A 17,453-nucleotide genomic window follows, 5' to 3' on the forward strand; every position below is an offset into this window, starting at 1 on the left:
AGCATTCGCTACGAAGTGACGAGTCCATCGGACTGGTGGAGCAGTAATATCAGATCGAGCAGGAAAGATGGCATTAAATAAAACAGATTTGTGATCAGAAAAGCCATTTTCTAGGGTGACCATACGTCCTGTTTAACCAGGACATATCTGGCCAGGATTTCGAGATCGCCCGGGATTCGTCTTTTGCTTTCTACAGTCACCATTCATTATGTTTACATTATTACGTTATTTGACACTGACACGTACGTGCAAGCTTTGCAGGTCATGCATTCTGATTCACATGGATCCCGATCGAGACGAAAACACAGGAATTTTCTTAGCAATGCTTACACGCACATCAACCGATCACTTGTTTAGCGTTCATGTAAACACTACATTCAGATTAACCAATCGGAATTAATTCAGTACTACTGAATCAAAAGGTGTACATGTAAACAAAATGAATGGCGACGAGAAAGCAAAAGCCGAATCGCGGATATTTTGGACGATCTCGAAATCCCGGCCGGACATGACCTGGAATATGGTCACCCTACATTTTCACAAATTTCAGTGTCTGAAATAAAAAGCCACGAGTCAGAACCAGATCCAGAGTGTGACCTTTGATGTGCGTGGATCCCTGCACCCACTGCATAAAATTGAGTGAGTCAGTAAGGTTACAGAAATCGCTGGAGCATGACTTTGTAGGGCAACAAATATGAATATTAAAATCACCTAATAACAGAATCTTTTCAAACTTTGTTACTATACCCCCCAGAAAATCTGCAAACTCATTTAAAAAGAGTTTGTCTCTGTATAGCAACACTTCCCTATCTCTCGTTACCTTGAACTCCTCTTCCAAGGACTTCGTTGCGGTTCCCGAAGAGTGCGATGCTGCTTAGATTTTTCGGAAGCCCCAGCCATCTTCTGAGGTGGCTGCTGACCTTCCTCTCTAAGGTTTCCACAGTCGAGATTGGCATTTCATAGACGAGTAATAGCCACAGGATCCTGGGAAGAATGCCATGCTGGTTTAGCCAAGCTTTAAACTTCCCTGGCAATCCAGACCAGTCCACTGACTTGAGCCATCTGTCCAGCTCAGTGCAGGTTGACTGGATTTATGCGGAGTCCCTCAGGGTGTTGTCAAACCCCTTGCCTAAGCTCTTGACAGGCTTCTCAGTGATGGTCGGGATTGTTGCACCTGCGACGCTGAACCGGGATTTGTCATCCACCTTTCAATCAATCATGTCTCATCTATCAATCATGTCTCATGTAATCCATCAATCAGTCAATAAAACAGCTTGAGAAAGATGTCATGTAATGTTATATTTACCTCAGAAAAGCCATTAATTGTCCAAAAACTTGTTAGTCAGCTTGAAAAATTAACTTAGAACGGCCACTGTTCAGTGTTATATCCATGTTTTCCTCAGGCTCCAAGACCCAAAGCCAAGAGTTTGAAAAGTGAACAGGCGTCCAATGAGCCTTTGGAGCTGCTGGCCTCGGACCGCCAGAGTCAGGCGGGTCACATGCTGTTGAACCTAAGCCGGGACGTGGAGCAGCTGCTGAAGGAGGTGGTGGAGGCGTTCGGGAACCGAAACGGGCCGAGTCTTCTGTTCGACAAGCTCTTCGGCTCACAGGCACACAACCAGCTCTCCTTCATCTACAACGACGAGATACACATGGTCAGCGCACACATGCCCAGCACCGACGATCTGGCCAAGTGGGACAGTGGTGAGTGTCAGACCAACTGTATATTCGGTCCGGTGTAGTGCTGCAACCAATCACAAAACTCAACTTTTTTTTGTCACAGATGGGATAATTTTTCAAATCAGCAAAAAAAGGGGGGAGGTAAACATTGTTGTTTGATTAACATTGACACAGTGTCACTTTAAAGGGTTAGTTCACCCAAACATTTTAATTGTCATCCTTTACTCACCCTTATGTCATTCCAAATGAGGTTCATTCTCATGTTAAGCAGCACGTTTGAGCTTCCTTGCGAAAACGAGAATGAACAAGTGCTTCTTGAAGCACATTTAGTGGGTTTGTGGACAAATAAATTACCATTGGACACATAGTCCCCAGAATGGATCGTAGGGTGAATTTGGATCCCGTTGACCTGTTATCTAAAAGAGGATTGGGATGATTCTGCTTACCCCACCCTCCGTGCCCCCCAATTTGCTGACCCCTGAATAGGGGGGTTTTGGACACCTATGGGGTGTCCAACACTCACCTGTTGATCACACCCTTCCATACGCGGGCCTTTACATGTCCACTTCCTATAATTTTTGCGGATAAAATGTGGTAGTTGCTCACAAAACAGCACTATTTGTAAAGGGATGGGGCTCTTAACTGAAGGCCTCTAGTCCTACAAACTACTATTTGTCCGTCTCTCTCTACCGGGCACATGGGGGACACTTGGGGTTTGGGCCCTGTCCTACTAACCCACTATTTGCCCTCTTCCCTACTATAGGAACAGAATGGCCCATCGACCCCGATGACCGACCCATTATTTATCCGCTTACCTATTAAGTTTTCAAAAAGCACGCCTACATGGTCTTAAGAAAAAAATTTAATTGAAGTAGGCTGGACTACTTTTGGGGTTTTGCGGTTCAGGGTCGGTCGGGTCGAGGCACAGCGTTCACAAAGCCACTTCCACGACCCATCAAACTTGTACTGAAATGTACACCATGGAAATGTCTTGTGCTTCCTTGAGAACCAATGAGGTTCATTATCTGGTGTTACGCAGCACGTTTGAGCTTCAGCAAGAACCAATGAGGTTCATTCTCGTGTTACGCAGCACGTTTGAGCTTCGGCAAGAACCAATGAGGTTCATTCTCGTGTTACGCAGCACGTTTGAGCTTCAGCAAGAACCAATGAGGTTCATTCTCGAGCTTTATGCAGCATGTTTGAGCTTCATTCTCATGTTACGCTGAAGATATCAAGGATGAACGAAAGTTTTATTGGTTTGAAACAACATGAGGGTGAGTAAATGATCACAGAATTGAAGAAATGTTTGGGTGAACTAAACCTTTAAGACAGAATGCATGGATCCAATACAATGATACATATCTGAATTTCTTTCTCTACTTTTAACATTCAGTTAAGATCGACTGTGTTTGAGGATACTCGCCAAGGTCTGAAACGCACCTCTCTCGGGTGTGTGCACAGATTACAGCGCGAGTGCCGAATTAAGTTCTCTTTCGCGTCTCCTTGTGCTTGAATGTTTAAATTGACAAGATTTACAAAAACACGCAAATGATAAACTTTTGTTCTATGATGGTTAAACTTTGCAATAATCCACGGGTCATATGCCTGTCGAAACGTGGGGCCGTGATGCGTACAGAACTGCGATCCATAACAGCACTAGTGCTGACGGCGGGGTGTGTGTGTGTGTGTTCACACAGGTGCGGTGCTGCTGCACGCGGGCGATCTTCAGCACCTGGCGTGGCTCAGCCTGCAGTGGGCGCTGATGGAGCAGAGTGTCAGCCTGCAGCGCTGGCTCAAGCAGCTCTTCCCTCGCCTCACGCTCGAGACCTCCAAACTAGACACCAACTCACCCGAGTCCATCTGCCTGCTCGACCTGGAGGTGCGTCCACCCCTCCTCATCCTCAATGAGGCATGGGGGAAACATTCACCCACATTTGCACATGCACAATCTCTTAAATTGTTTTATTTTTTTTAGCATAATGCAAGTATTCATTCATGTCTGATGATTGTTTTAGGTGCTGTTATAGGTAATGTAGCCTCTCTAAAATGCTGTTTTAGTTTCAGTAATTTAATGCCTGTGATTGTATAATGCTGTAAAGCTCTTCCTAACATACTATTTGGCTCTACAGTTTGGCTGATGGCATTTTCACAAGATTGACGTAGGCCTATTGATGAATTTAATAAATCAAAATGTATTTCTTAAGGCTGTTGTCCATAAGCACAGCACGTTTGGGACTGAAGTCTTGGCTGTCATACTGTCATAAAGGACTGGAAGTGGAAGTATCTCAGCGGACCTGATGAAGCACCTCAGCTGTAACTCTGTGTATATGTGATGTGTTGCAGGTGTTCCTGTGCGGTGTTGTGTTCAGCAGTCAGACACAGCTGCAGGAGACGACATGGATGGCCTTGTGCTCCTCGCCGCATCAGCCCCGGTGTTTGCCTCTGCACATCATCAGGCTCCTGTCCTCCGCCAAGCAGCGCGAGTGGTGGGACGCCGTCTACCGCCTGATCCACAAGAGAGCGCTGTGAGTGACTGCTCTGCTCTGAGTGAAGGCCTGACGCACGGCTCTGAGACTGACTGAGTGTTTTCTGGTGTGTGTGTGACAGGCCGGGGACGTTGGCTAAACTGCGGATGCTGGTTCAGCGCGGTCTCGGTGCGCTGCGTGCCGGAGAGAAACACGGCCTTCAGCCGGCGCTGCTCATCCACTGGGCTCAGCATCTCACTGATGTGGTACGTCTGCTCACAACCGTCCTCATGATGCTCGTTCTGAGCCAGGAATTATGGGATGCTCCGGTCTGATGAGTGTTTTTAGGGGGATAACGATTGTTTTCATTTAGGAAATAATGGATTTAAAAGGATTAAAGGGAATATAGAAAAAGTAACAAAACGGCTAAATAATTTATTGTAAGATAATCCATTGAAACTATTTGCAGAAACTATTTTATTTTAAAATATGCACATATTCACTCTGAAAAAAGCATCTCTGCAGAAGTCAATAGTGTCACCATCATTAAAGTAAAGACGTGATAGGAAAGTGAGTTCACTTTCATACTCTGAACACTTCAGAACCCACTCTGTTCTTACCTGACATCATGCATGTGTAAATATGCCTCTGATTAGGCCAGTTATTATGCTCTCTCTCAGTAATAAAGCGCACATTGTTTCTCAGATAGTACATCTGTAAGCATCAGGAAGCAGCTCATGCAGTCGGTCGAGGGAATGAGCAGAGCTGGATGAATTAGCATTTTCATGTATTTGATCAGCACATGATTCTCATGCTTTGTTCGTAGTGTTGATGACTTCGTCAGTGTGTGATAGTATGCATGTATGTATGATAGTATGTGTGTTACTAGTACAGACTGAGCAGGTGTGTCCTGATGGCGATGTGTGTGTTTGACAGGGGGAACGGGTGAACTCTTCCCATGACCAGAAGCACTATGCAGGCCGCAGTGTGCACTACTGGAAAGTTGTGCTTCCCTTGCTTGAGAAAATCCGAAACAAACACAGCATTCCTGAACCTCTAGTGCCGATGTTCATGCACTTTCAAAGTAGAGAAATACAGGTGTGTACTCTCTTCCTGCTTCTGTTTCATATGGTGGTTTTGTCTCTAATGGTCTCTTTGTCTTCAGCCTTCTCAAGTGCGAGTATATGAGGAAGAGGCCACCATAAGCTCTGCCACACTGCTTGACATCGAGGGCAACACCGACGAGGCCATCGCAAAGCTGGAAAAGCTCAACAGCATCTCGTCTAACTGGCATCTTGCTAAGGTAACAGTGCTTTCTCTGGATGACAGTCACACTGGCTCAGCTTCAGAAGTAGGGTTGGGTATTGAGAACCGGTTCCATTTTAGAACCGGTAACAAATTTCCAAAAACCGGGTATTCAATAAGACGCACGCATTATGATTCCTCTTATCGTTTCCTGACTTTGGGACAGTTGCAAATTCGTTATTATTTCAATTGTAGGCGCGCGGCAAGCACGTTCATAATAGAAGCGACGTGGGCCGTGGGCGCTCGTTTTTGCAGGTGCGCCTATGCCTCGGCGAGATGAAAACATCTCAACTTTTCAGAATGCCGCAAGCGGTGTGCAGGTCATGTGACAAAAAACAACCGACCTTTCTGTAAAATCAAAAGCTTGGCCGAACAGCTGATCATAGCTGAACAGGGTGGGTTTTTATTTCTCATCTCCATAAATATATCTAGTAGCCTAGTAAAGCTAATGCAAGGGCTATAAATCAATTAATCCTTTGCTGATACTTCCTCGTCGTCATCATGGAGAGCGCAGTTCATGGTTGCATAGCAACGACAGATGCCACGGGAGCGCAAGCGCTTGTGGAAAGAAGGAGAAAGCGGCGCGGCCGTGCTTTTCCATGCATTTTTAGACTCGATATGTGAACGGTCTTATGTGGCTTAAAATCATTTTTGTTTTGTGATCACGATTACATACATCAGACAACTACTCAGAATAGGCTAACATTAACAGTCTAATAGTCTATTTAAAAAAAACAACTAGTTTGAATAATTAATTCAAACACTAATTAATTCAGTGTCTCATAAATATTTGTTTAAAGGAGAACTTGGTAACTTTTTTAACGTAATAAAACTGTCTAGAAATCATTTGGATGGTTAAACAACCTGTTCTGGTGATATTGGTGACTTTCCCCGCTCCCCCCAGCGTTCCCAGGCGGAAAACCAACCTTGCAACTTGGGGACTACCGTCCCGGTAAGACAGAAATCGGAAGTCTCGTGAGAAGCGAGAACGAGAACGAGAACGAGCGCGAAACACAAATTGCTTTACGGCAATTCGACATAAACACCCACGCATGTATGATGTATTACCAGATTACCCACCTCGGTAGACATAGCTCCACACGATACAGTTGGCTTGCTCCGATCATAACACACGCTCATGAGCAGCGGTAGAGAGGGGGAGGAGGCGCCGCAAGGGAGTTTTTTACGACCGTGTTGTGAAATATACGCCCCACAGCTGTAGGGGGAGCTCGTGGGGAAAACATGCGACAACAAAAGGGAAAATCAGCGAAGAAGTGAGTAGAGTTCGCTAGAGTTACCGAGTTCTCCTTTAATGAATGAATGATTCACCTTTTTTTATTTTTGCAATAAAATTAAGTAATAATGTAATCAACACCTTTATGAAGAGACTCCTTTCACTTTAGCCATTTTATTGGTTATTGCTTAAAATTGGCAAGAATAAAAGGTAGAAATATTTATTCTTCAAGTATTTGCCCTTTTTTCTCCCTCCAAAAAATATTGGAATCGGAAACAAGAATCGATAAGAACCGGATTCGATAAGCAGAATCGGAATCGCTAAAAATGAAACGATACCCAACCCTATTCAGAAGTGAAGTGATCAACATCGGTCTGTGAATGACGCTCTCCTGATGAGTTTGTGGATGTGTGTTGTCAGATCTATCAGAGGCTGTCGGAGGAGGCGGGAAACGGGATGGAGGAGATGCAGGGCAGGTTCACCAACTTCCTCCTGCAGTTCAGGAAATACCTGACAAAGATTTATCAGGCCAGTCCAGAGGACGTGGACAAGGTATGTTAAACACCTCTGATGTTCGTGCTGCTCACTTTACTCCAGGGTTCCTCAGATCTGATGCTGGAGGGCCTCTGTCCTGCTGAGTTCAGCTCTAGCATTAAACAAACACACCTGAAGATAGTTAATCAAGATCTTCAGGATTGCTGGAAAGCTTGAGTTTTGAATGAACTAGTCCTTTAATCCTGTCTCTTCGTGTTTTAAGTTGCCTGTATCTATGGAGGATGTGATGGATTTGCTGAACGACGTCAACCAGCAGCTTTCACACGAGCGGGATGAAGATCAGGTGGACTATCCGCTGACGTCCAGCCCCGGTCAGCCCACGTTCTCCAAGTTCTCCACTCCGTCTCCATCCAAAAATGCCACGTCTCCTTCTAAAAGATCCATGGTATGTCATGGCACTGGTGCTTCTGCAGAAGCTTTGCTTGCTGTTTACATGGCGTTACGGTTCCTGACTGTTGTTTCCTTCTCCAGTTCTCGCCCAAAACGACTCCACACTGGGCCGAGGACCAAAAGTCCCTCTTGCAGATGCTGTGCCAGCAGGTCAAGTCCTTAAAGGTCAGTCACACATCCACCGCTTGTAGCAAAATCAGTCTGTGTTAGTGTTTGCTTTTGCTTTACCTTCAATACTGTGAACATTATTTTGAGGTTTTGTCAAGAAAGCCTATTGACATTTTAATTTTTTCTATACAACTCCAGACAGCAATAAACCCTTGAGCATAAGGTATTCTCAGAGCAGGAGTGCGTGGAGACTGGGTAATGCAGTTTGAGCGTGCAAACATTCACTCTGAACAAGAGCTGTTATAATCAAAGCTAACTGCACTCAATCTCTTATTCACCTTGTGAACACTTTAGTAACAAATATACCAGTACATTTGACAGCACGATTTAAAGCCTTAAAAGGTATAGTTACTTTACTATGGAATGTTTTTTGGTGTTTATCGTCATGTCTTCTATTGAATAATCCATCCTTTCATCACTTACAAACATACCTCTATATCACTGCCATTATTTGCATCAGTGAGTTTCATTTGGAGAAGACATGGTGCGCCGCTCCACACGTGTTGTTGAACCGGGCGATCTCATGACTGCAGTACCTCTCATGAATGACGTTTGCATACGCCGCTGCTCTTCGTGCCAGTCACTATTCCGGTTTTACACATTTTGTCATCTTCTGTGGCATCAAATGGTGTGTGATAAAATTTTCAATAATGTTACAGAAATGTGTTTCAGGCTTTCATGACCCTTTCAGCATGTTTGGCCACACATCAGTTGTGGTATGCTATTGATCAGTCATTTCTATATGTGTAACCCTTCCACTAATAACTGTATATTATGGGGGTATTATTGTTGCAATATTCCAAATAAATAGATTAATATTCACAAATAAATGTAAAGAGATTCACAAAAATGTATCGAATTCACAAATAAATAGATTAAGATCCACAAAAAAATGTAAAGAGTTTCACAAAAAAATATAAAATACACAAATAAATAAAATGAGATTTGCAAATAAATAAAATATTTACAAATGTTTTATTATTTTACAAACACAACTCTGCCTGGCATTTATTTGTGAACCGCTTTCTGTGCATTTGTAAATCGCTGCACGCATTTGTGGATTTTGAAACACTTCTAGCGTTGATGTGCAGACAGATCCACAAATAAGTAGACTCCACCCACCGCCTACTCAAGCCAATCAGATAACGGCCACATCGAGCTGGCCAATCGTAGCACGTTCTCGCTTCAACCAATCACGTTTGGCTTTACACTGGGCGATCTTGCTCTGTGCTCATTCATCATTCATCTGCATTTCAAAAAGTACTCGTAAAGGCCCATAAAATATGTTTAAAATTTGGATTTTGTTAGAATTACACCATTAGACTGCTTGTCAAGCCAAGCCACTATTTGTATGAGCCTTGAAAAAAGCCAGAGCAACAGCCCTTTACATCTCGGGAACAGCGCATTATGGACGCGTCACGTTATTCAAGATAGAACAGAAAAGCATCAAGTAGCTGACTAACTGGGTTCAACCCATAAATAGCTACACGAGTTTTTAATTTGCATTGCAAGATTTTTATTTGCTACTACACGCTGATGCTGAGGCTCGTACCGTTCCATATTGGGTGGTCATTTGGGCTCATATTTGGTATTCTACATGACATTTATTTATGTCCTATTGCTATTTGTCACCGCAATTGTGCTTTAAAAGGCAAAATCATATGTCCTGTAATTTCTTGCATCGTGTCTACCCCGTGCGAGGCTATCTATCTAGAAGAATCTATCTATCTTCTAATCTATCTTCTATCTATCTAGAAGTGCGGGGATCCGTTTACTATCAATGAATGCCCCGCGTCCAGGACACTATCACGAAATATGATTTTTCAAGTAAACAGCACTAGTCAATAAGTAGGCTACGATCAGAGCCGTTAAGAGTACGATCATGCAGACATGTCTGCAGCTAAGCAGACGTCACATAGGGAATATGTGTTAACGTTTCAAACATGCTAGTTTTACATTATGAATAGATAGGGCCTATTTGCTTTTGACGCGCTGTGTCACGCCTCTTGCCGGTGTAGAGACTGTTCATGATGCTCGGGATCTCTGATTATCATAATTCTCTGAGTGTATCCTGATGGAAATATAAAGGGAAAGATAATATAAACTCCAACAATCTTTTGAAAACAGAGTGTTTTTACCACACAAACAGTTCAGCGCTACTACTGCTCCTTTCAAGGATGCAAGAATCAGTCCCCGCCCAGAGTGTAAAGCCAAACGTGATTGGTTGAAGCGAGAACGTGCTACGATTGGCCAGCTCGATGTGGCCGTTATCTGATTGGCTTGAGTAGGCGGTGGGTGGAGTCTACTTATTTGTGGATCTGTCTGCACGTCAACGCTAGAAGTGTTTCAAAATCCACAAAATCCACAAATGCGTGAGGGGATTCACAAATGCACAGGAACCGATTCACAAATAAATGCCAGGCAGAGTTGTGTTTGTAAAATAATAAAACATTTGTAAATATTTTATTTATTTGCAAATCTCATTTTATTTATTTGTGTATTTTATATATTTTTTTGAAACTCTTTACATTTATTTGTGGATCTTAATCTATTTATTTGTGAATTCGATAAATTTTTGTGAATCTCTTTACATTTATTTGTGAATATTAATCTATTTATTTGGAATATTGCAACAATAATACCCCCATAGTATATTGTCGGAAAGCGCTATAGAAATAAAGCTGACTTGACCATTAATTTTCGTTGTCTTCTCAAATGTGCAGTACAGGTCTTGAATGCAGTTTTCTGTATGTTAGCGCCACCTTGTGTTCTGTGTATCTTCAGGGCACTAAAGTCAAGTCACCTTTATTTATATAGCACTTTATACAATACATATTGCTTCAAAGTAGCTTTACAGTGATAACCCTGTTCCCTTCTCTGTCCTCCCCATTGTTTACTGTTTCATCTACACTGTCCTATCTAATAAATACTTAAAAAAAAATAAAAAAAATAACTTATAAAAGCTATTATGTTAAAAGTGTTGTTTTAGAAGTTAGTTTTTGACAAAGCGGTATGATTTTTCTAGTGGGTTAATATTCAACCATGTGAAACTGGTCAGGAGCTCTTTGTGAAATTGGTACAGACAAGTTTCAGATTTTAGGGTTTGTAATATCATGTTTTGTTTTCCGTCTCACACAGAATGATGTTTATGACATGCGCCTTAATTCCCCTGAAGCGACAGCATCCTCATATAGGACGTACAGAGATAGTTATCCTGCAGAAGGACTTCAGGAAGGATTTCCTGGAGCACAGGCATTCCATGGTGCTCCTCTTACTGGTCAGTTCAATGAGTTGCTTTATTCCCCAAATCTGCCGTCTTTGAAATGTTGTGTGTATACCAGTGATTCTCAATGTGTGCCCCCCCAGCACATCTCAAATCTTGTTCAATTTCAACATTAAAATATATCAACAATCTCACAGCAATAGACATGCGAACCAATGAGGTTTGTGCAGTTTTTTCCAATGTGCTTATTCAACCAAATAAGAGGGATTTATCAGAATAAAAGAAAAATATAAAGCTGGGAAAAAAATGCACAGCAGTTTTTCAACCCCAAAAAATTATATTGTTGGGTTCTTTTTTGGTTTATTCGTAAGTGTCAGATTTAATAATGTAAACAATTTTTCATTAATTTATGAGTGTACCGCAAATGTGTGTTTTTTTGCTTCTAAATGGGGGCATCACCAAAAAAATTGCGTATACAATATTTAACACATAATTAAAACCCATTTCTTTTTTTTCCTCAGTTGCCACTACAGGTCCCTCTGCGTACTACAACAAGTCTCCAGCATGTAATTCACAGTATCTTCTAAGCCCTGCTGCAAATGCTACACCAACAAAGGTAGTGGAGTGATTTTCATGTAAATGCAATATATTTCATCTTTTTTTTTACCAAGAAAAAGCACAGAATCAATATCAAAGTATTTACAAAGTGTTTACCTCTGCAGGGCCCAGTATACGGGATGAATCGTCTTCCTCCACAGCAGCATATGTATGCCTACCAGCAATCAACACACACACCACCTCTTCAGTCAACTCCTGCATGCATATATCCTCAAGAGCAGGTCTTTGGTGCTCCCATCCGGTTTGAGTCTCCAGCTACATCCTTACTCTCTCCATACAGTGAAGAGTGTTATAGTCACAATTTCCCTCAACCTACAGTCAATCCAACATTGCCAGAGCCTGGATATTTCACTAAGCCATGTGTTGATACATCTACGCAGCCATCCAAGAGCAGTGAAAACAAGACTGTTGACCCCAAGATGAGTCTTGGGTCGCAGTTCACAGGTGAACCTCCTAAGGTTCCAAACTTTGGGGGGGTTGACAGTGCCCCATCAACATCAGCAATATCTGCATTCAAGTTCAACTCCACTTTCAAGTCCAATGATGGTGATTTCACCTTTTCCTCTGCTCAGATGAAAAATAGTGAAAGCCTCTTGGGACTTCTGACGTCAGATATTCCTCCCAAAGCGGACGGACCATCAGAACCGAAACATCAGACCCAAGAGCATCCGCCTAGCCAGAGTGGAGTCTTTACTTTTGGGAGTAAAAGTGCCACAGGGGTTTTATTCACAGATGCTGCTCAGAGCAAAATTAATATTTTTGGCAACACTGACCAAAGATTTAGCTTTGCAAGTGGAACCAAACCAGTATTAGGAAATCCAGAGGCTCAGGAAGAGAAAAGTGATAATGATAGCACCCACGTGGAAGAGGAAGAGGATGGACCTCATTTTGAGCCCATTGTGCCTCTTCCTGATAAGGTTGATGTGAAAACTGGTGAGGAGGAGGAAGAGGAGATGTTCTGCAAGAGAGCAAAACTCTTCCGGTTTGACCCTGAGACTAAAGAATGGAAGGAGAGGGGCATTGGAAGTTTCAAAATTCTAAAACACAGAACATCCGGGAAAGTTCGTCTGTTGATGAGGAGGGAACAGGTTCTCAAAATCTGTGCTAATCACTATATCACTGCAGATATGGTCCTCAAACCAAATGCTGGATCTGACAAGTCCTGGGTGTGGTATGCTATGGACTATGCAGATGAAACGGCCAAGACTGAGCAGTTGGCCATTCGTTTTAAAACTGCGGATGAGGCCGCACTGTTTAAATTCAAATTTGAGGAGGCTCAAAAATTCATTCTAGAGTCCCCACAAGGCCAACAGTTGGAAAGTAAATGTGAAACTCCGAAGCCTCAGGTTTCATCCAAAGAAATGGATCTTAAAACACTGTTTTCCAAGAAGCAGGGTGAATGGGACTGCGATGTGTGCTGTGTAAGAAACGCTCCCACATCTGCAGTGTGTGTTGCCTGCAACAGTGCAGCTCCTTCTACAGCAAAGAACAAACCTGTAGAGGAACTCAAAGGCTCTGTGCCTGTGGCTCCTCCTGCCAAATCTTTTTCTTTTGGACTTACTGGAGACACTGGTGTCAGCTCAATGGGCTTAGCATTTGGGTCTCAAATACCAGTTTCTTTTCAATTTGGATCAAATGATGCTGCAGTAACATCTGTTGACCTTGCAGCTCAGGCTGATAAGAAAACTATTCAGGCTGATGCACCACAACATGCAAAAGTGTCAGCAACTCCAGCACTCCCTTTTGGCTCTGGTTTTGGCTCTCAATTTGTCAAGAAAGAGGGTCAATGGGACTGTGACTCCTGCTTAGTGAGGAATGAGGCTTCAGCAACTGAATGCGTTTCTTGCAAAGCCCCCTGTAGCACTGAGTTAGCTGCCATGTTTGGTAAAAAAGAGGGACAGTGGGATTGTGACACTTGCCTGGTAAGAAATGAAGGTACAGCTAGGCAGTGTCTCGCATGTCAGGCAGCAAACCCAAATATAAAAGGCAAGACCTCTACTGCACCATCAAGTTCCTCTTTTTCATTCAGTTTCGCAGAATTGGAAAATTCTTCACAGGGTAGTTTTCAGTTTGGCCAGAAGGATATTGCTGAACTTCACAGAGAGAAGGAAAAAGAGGCAATCCCAAATTCCTCAGATGAGCTCTTAGACACTGATAGTCACTATAATAATCCCCTCCTTACCGGTAAGCCTAACTCCTTTGGTTTCGCAGAATTGGCAAATTTTTCACAGGGTAGTTTTCAGTTCAGCCAGAAGGATATTCCTGAACTTCACAGAGAGAAGGAAAAAGAGGCAATCCCAAGTTCCTCAAATGAGCCCGTAGACACTGGTAGTCACAATAAAAATCCCCTCCTTACCGTTAAGCCTAACTCCTTTGGTTTCGCAGAATTGGCAAATTCTTCACAGGGTAGTTTTCAGTTCGGCCAGAAGGATATTGCTGAACTTCACAGAGAGAAGGAAAAAGAGGCAATCCCAAGTTCCTCAGATGAGCCCATAGACACTGGTAGTCATGATAATAATCCCCTCCATACCAGTAAGCCTAACTCCTTTGGTTTCGCAGAATTGGCAATTTCTTCACAGGGTAGTTTTCAGTTTGGCCAGAAGGATATTGCTGAACTTCACAGAGAGAAGGAAAAAGAGGCAATCCCAAGTTCCTCAGATGAGCCCGTAGACACTGGTAGTCACAATAAAAATCCCCTCCTTACCGTTAAGCCTAACTCCTTTGGTTTCGCAGAATTGGCAATTTCTTCACTGGGTAGTTTTCAGTTTGGCCAGAAGGATATTGCTGAACTTCACAGAGAGAAGGAAAAAGAGGCAATCCCATGTTCCTCAGATGAGCCCGTAGACACTGGTAGTCACGATAAAAATCCCCTCCTTACCAGTAAGCCTAACTCCTTTGGTTTCGCAGAATTGGCAATTTCTTCACAGGGTAGTTTTCAGTTTGGCCAGAAGGATATTGCTGAACTTCACAGAGAGAAGGAAAAAGAGGCAATCCCAAGTTCCTCAAATGAGCCCGTAGACACTGGTAGTCACAATAAAAATCCCCTCCTTACCGTTAAGCCTAACTCCTTTGGTTTCGCAGAATTGGCAATTTCTTCACAGGGTAGTTTTCAGTTTGGCCAGAAGGATATTGCTGAACTTCACAGAGAGAAGGAAAAAGAGGCAATCCCATGTTCCTCAGATGAGCCCGTAGACACTGGTAGTCACGATAAAAATCCCCTCCTTACCAGTAAGCCTAACTCCTTTGGTTTCGCAGAATTGGCAATTTCTTCACAGGGTAGTTTTCAGTTTGGCCAGAAGGATATTGCTGAACTTCACAGAGAGAAGGAAAAAGAGGCAATCCCAAGTTCCTCAGATGAGCCCATAGACACTGGTAGTCACGATAATAATCCCCTCCTTACCAGTAAGCCTAACTCCTTTGGTTTCGCAGAATTGCCAATTTCTTCACAGGGTAGTTTTCAGTTTGGCCAGAAGGATATTGCTGAACTTCACAGAGAGAAGGAAAAAGAGGCAATCCCAAGTTCCTCAAATGAGCCCGTAGACACTGGTAGTCACGATAATAATCCCCTCCTTACCGTTAAGCCTAACTCCTTTGGTTTCGCAGAATTGGCAATTTCTTCACAGGGTAGTTTTCAGTTTGGCCAGAAGGATATTGCTGAACTTAACAGAGAGAAGGAAAAAGAGGCAATCCCAAATTCCTCAGATGAGCCCTTAGACACTGGTAGTCACAATAATAATCCCCTCCTTACCGTTAAGCCTAACTCCTTTGGTTTCGCAGAATTGGCAAATTCTTCACAGGGTAGTTTTCAGTTCGGCCAGAAGGATCCCACTTTCAAAGGCTTTCCAGGAGCTGGCCAGCAGCTGTTTACAGAAATGAATTCCAGCTCCAAGACAGACACATCTGCCGATCAAGAAGATGAAATGTACAAAACAGAGGATAATGACGATATTCAGTTTGAGTCAGTTGTTCAGATGCCTGAGAACGTTGACCTTGTTACAGGGTTTGTCAGTGGGTCAGACTCTGTGCAGAAGATCTTTGGGAGCCCTTTGTCATCAAAAGAGAAATCTCCTGTTAAAATTCCCAGTCCAAAAGATGAGGAAACGAGTGCCTCAAGACTGAAAACCTCTGGACAGGAAGTGACCAGTCAGCCATCCATTGGGAATCCTTTCAGCATCCCAACAGGTAAGCTATATTCTGTGGCCCATAGTTTATGAACAAAACTGTTTAGACCCCTTAGTTTAGATCAGGGATGTCCAACCCTGTTCTCAGGAGGTTACCGTCCAGTTTTAGTTCCAACCCTGCTCCACCCTTACGGAACAAAAATACACGGGAATATATATGTGGGAAACTAGTGCTGATATTTTTCAATATACTACAATATTTGGACCATGTATATTGATTCATATAAAATATTTATAAATGAATACATAAATAGCATTACATGTAATTTTCACAAAGTTGTATCCTTTATTGTGTACATATTGCACATACATGTACCTATATAAATGTTAATGTATTGTACGTACACACACACACACACACACACATACATCTATGTATTATTGAATATACAATTATATACATTATGATAGATTAGTAAATATATTGTCACATATTTTTCAATATATGAAAAGCACCAATTCCTTATGTATTAATCAATATATTGTAATATATTTGTAGCGACAATGGCTTTTGTTATGGGGAATTAATACTCAACTGAGGAAAATATTTATAATATGATGAATATTAATATCGCATACACATTATATTATCCCAAATAGGGAATAGATCAAACCTCACCTTATATTAATAATTAACACGATTACTCGTATCAACCATTAATATAGGTAGATGAAATTATATCTTTAATCAGGGGGAATTTGGATATAATTCACTATTCAGTGATTACGCAAGTGTCCGTCCGGCAGACTGTGCATAATTTCTGTATAGAAACCTAACAGTCTGTAACACCGACAAATAACCTTCCGTGTTATGAAGGAACCCAGCCACGCCTTCCTCACGTACCTAGACCAATCATTTGGGCGGATGTGTGGCGCCAAACTCTTCTTTGTTCACTTAAGCCAAGCCCTCTGGATAGAGGTACAGCGGGGATTTAAATCTGTTATAAACGATATAAATAACAGAATGCATAATTTTATACTTTGAGTTAAGAATTCAACACCGTTGGTTTTTCTTGGACACAATGATACCACGGATCGTGATCCTGGCAGTTAATAACAAAGAGTTACATGATTCTTCGTACTATTAAGCATTTCACTTTTGATTATACCATAAAACTTAGTTATAGCGGTCTGCCGTATAGGGACCATGAAACACAACACAAATACATTTCAAAATACATTGGCAAGGGTGATTTTTGACCACAATGTCCAGGGATGAGAGTGTCTCTGTCTCTCGGGGGATGCCATTTGCTCTGAATGTCGCAGTTCAAGAGAATAGAGGGTGTTTGTGAATGAGGATTCCTGTAATTTAATCAAGTCCCAGAGACTAAAAGGGGGTTGATCACGGGAGGATTTTGAGTGATTTAATCACATGCAGAACTGATCATCTGCTTTGCGTTACATATTATTAATTATATTAATATTATATTAATTATATTATTAATTATTAACAATATATTATTCTGTATATTTTCAAATATACTGTTATATCATTAAATATATTGATCATTCATATATTGGGAAATATATTTTCTTTTCGTAAGGGCAAACACACCTGCCTGGAATTCAAGTAGTCCTAAAGATAATGATTAGTTGATTTAGGTGTGTTTAATAAAGGTTGGAGCTAAACGCAT

At 42.2% G+C, this 17,453-nt stretch overlaps 1 protein-coding gene across 1 annotated transcript in view; it reads left to right on the forward strand.

Moving 5' to 3' along the window:
• The window catches only part of LOC308692399 (E3 SUMO-protein ligase RanBP2-like), a 59,925-nt gene that overhangs the window by 18,588 nt on the left and 23,884 nt on the right, over positions 1-17,453 (forward strand). Inside the window, exons 8-19 of the mRNA XM_081368368.1 lie at positions 1,404-1,704; positions 3,378-3,559; positions 4,024-4,205; positions 4,288-4,411; positions 5,082-5,243; positions 5,311-5,448; positions 7,105-7,236; positions 7,442-7,624; positions 7,711-7,794; positions 10,936-11,074; positions 11,542-11,636; positions 11,743-15,820. Of these exons, the coding sequence (XP_081224494.1) occupies positions 1,404-1,704; positions 3,378-3,559; positions 4,024-4,205; positions 4,288-4,411; positions 5,082-5,243; positions 5,311-5,448; positions 7,105-7,236; positions 7,442-7,624; positions 7,711-7,794; positions 10,936-11,074; positions 11,542-11,636; positions 11,743-15,820 (5,800 nt within the window). The remainder of the gene's footprint in view (positions 1-1,403; positions 1,705-3,377; positions 3,560-4,023; positions 4,206-4,287; positions 4,412-5,081; positions 5,244-5,310; positions 5,449-7,104; positions 7,237-7,441; positions 7,625-7,710; positions 7,795-10,935; positions 11,075-11,541; positions 11,637-11,742; positions 15,821-17,453) is intronic.

Source organism: Scardinius erythrophthalmus (assembly GCF_964197995.2).
Source record: "Scardinius erythrophthalmus genome assembly, chromosome: 6".
NCBI classification, from domain to species: Eukaryota; Metazoa; Chordata; class Actinopteri; order Cypriniformes; family Leuciscidae; genus Scardinius; species Scardinius erythrophthalmus.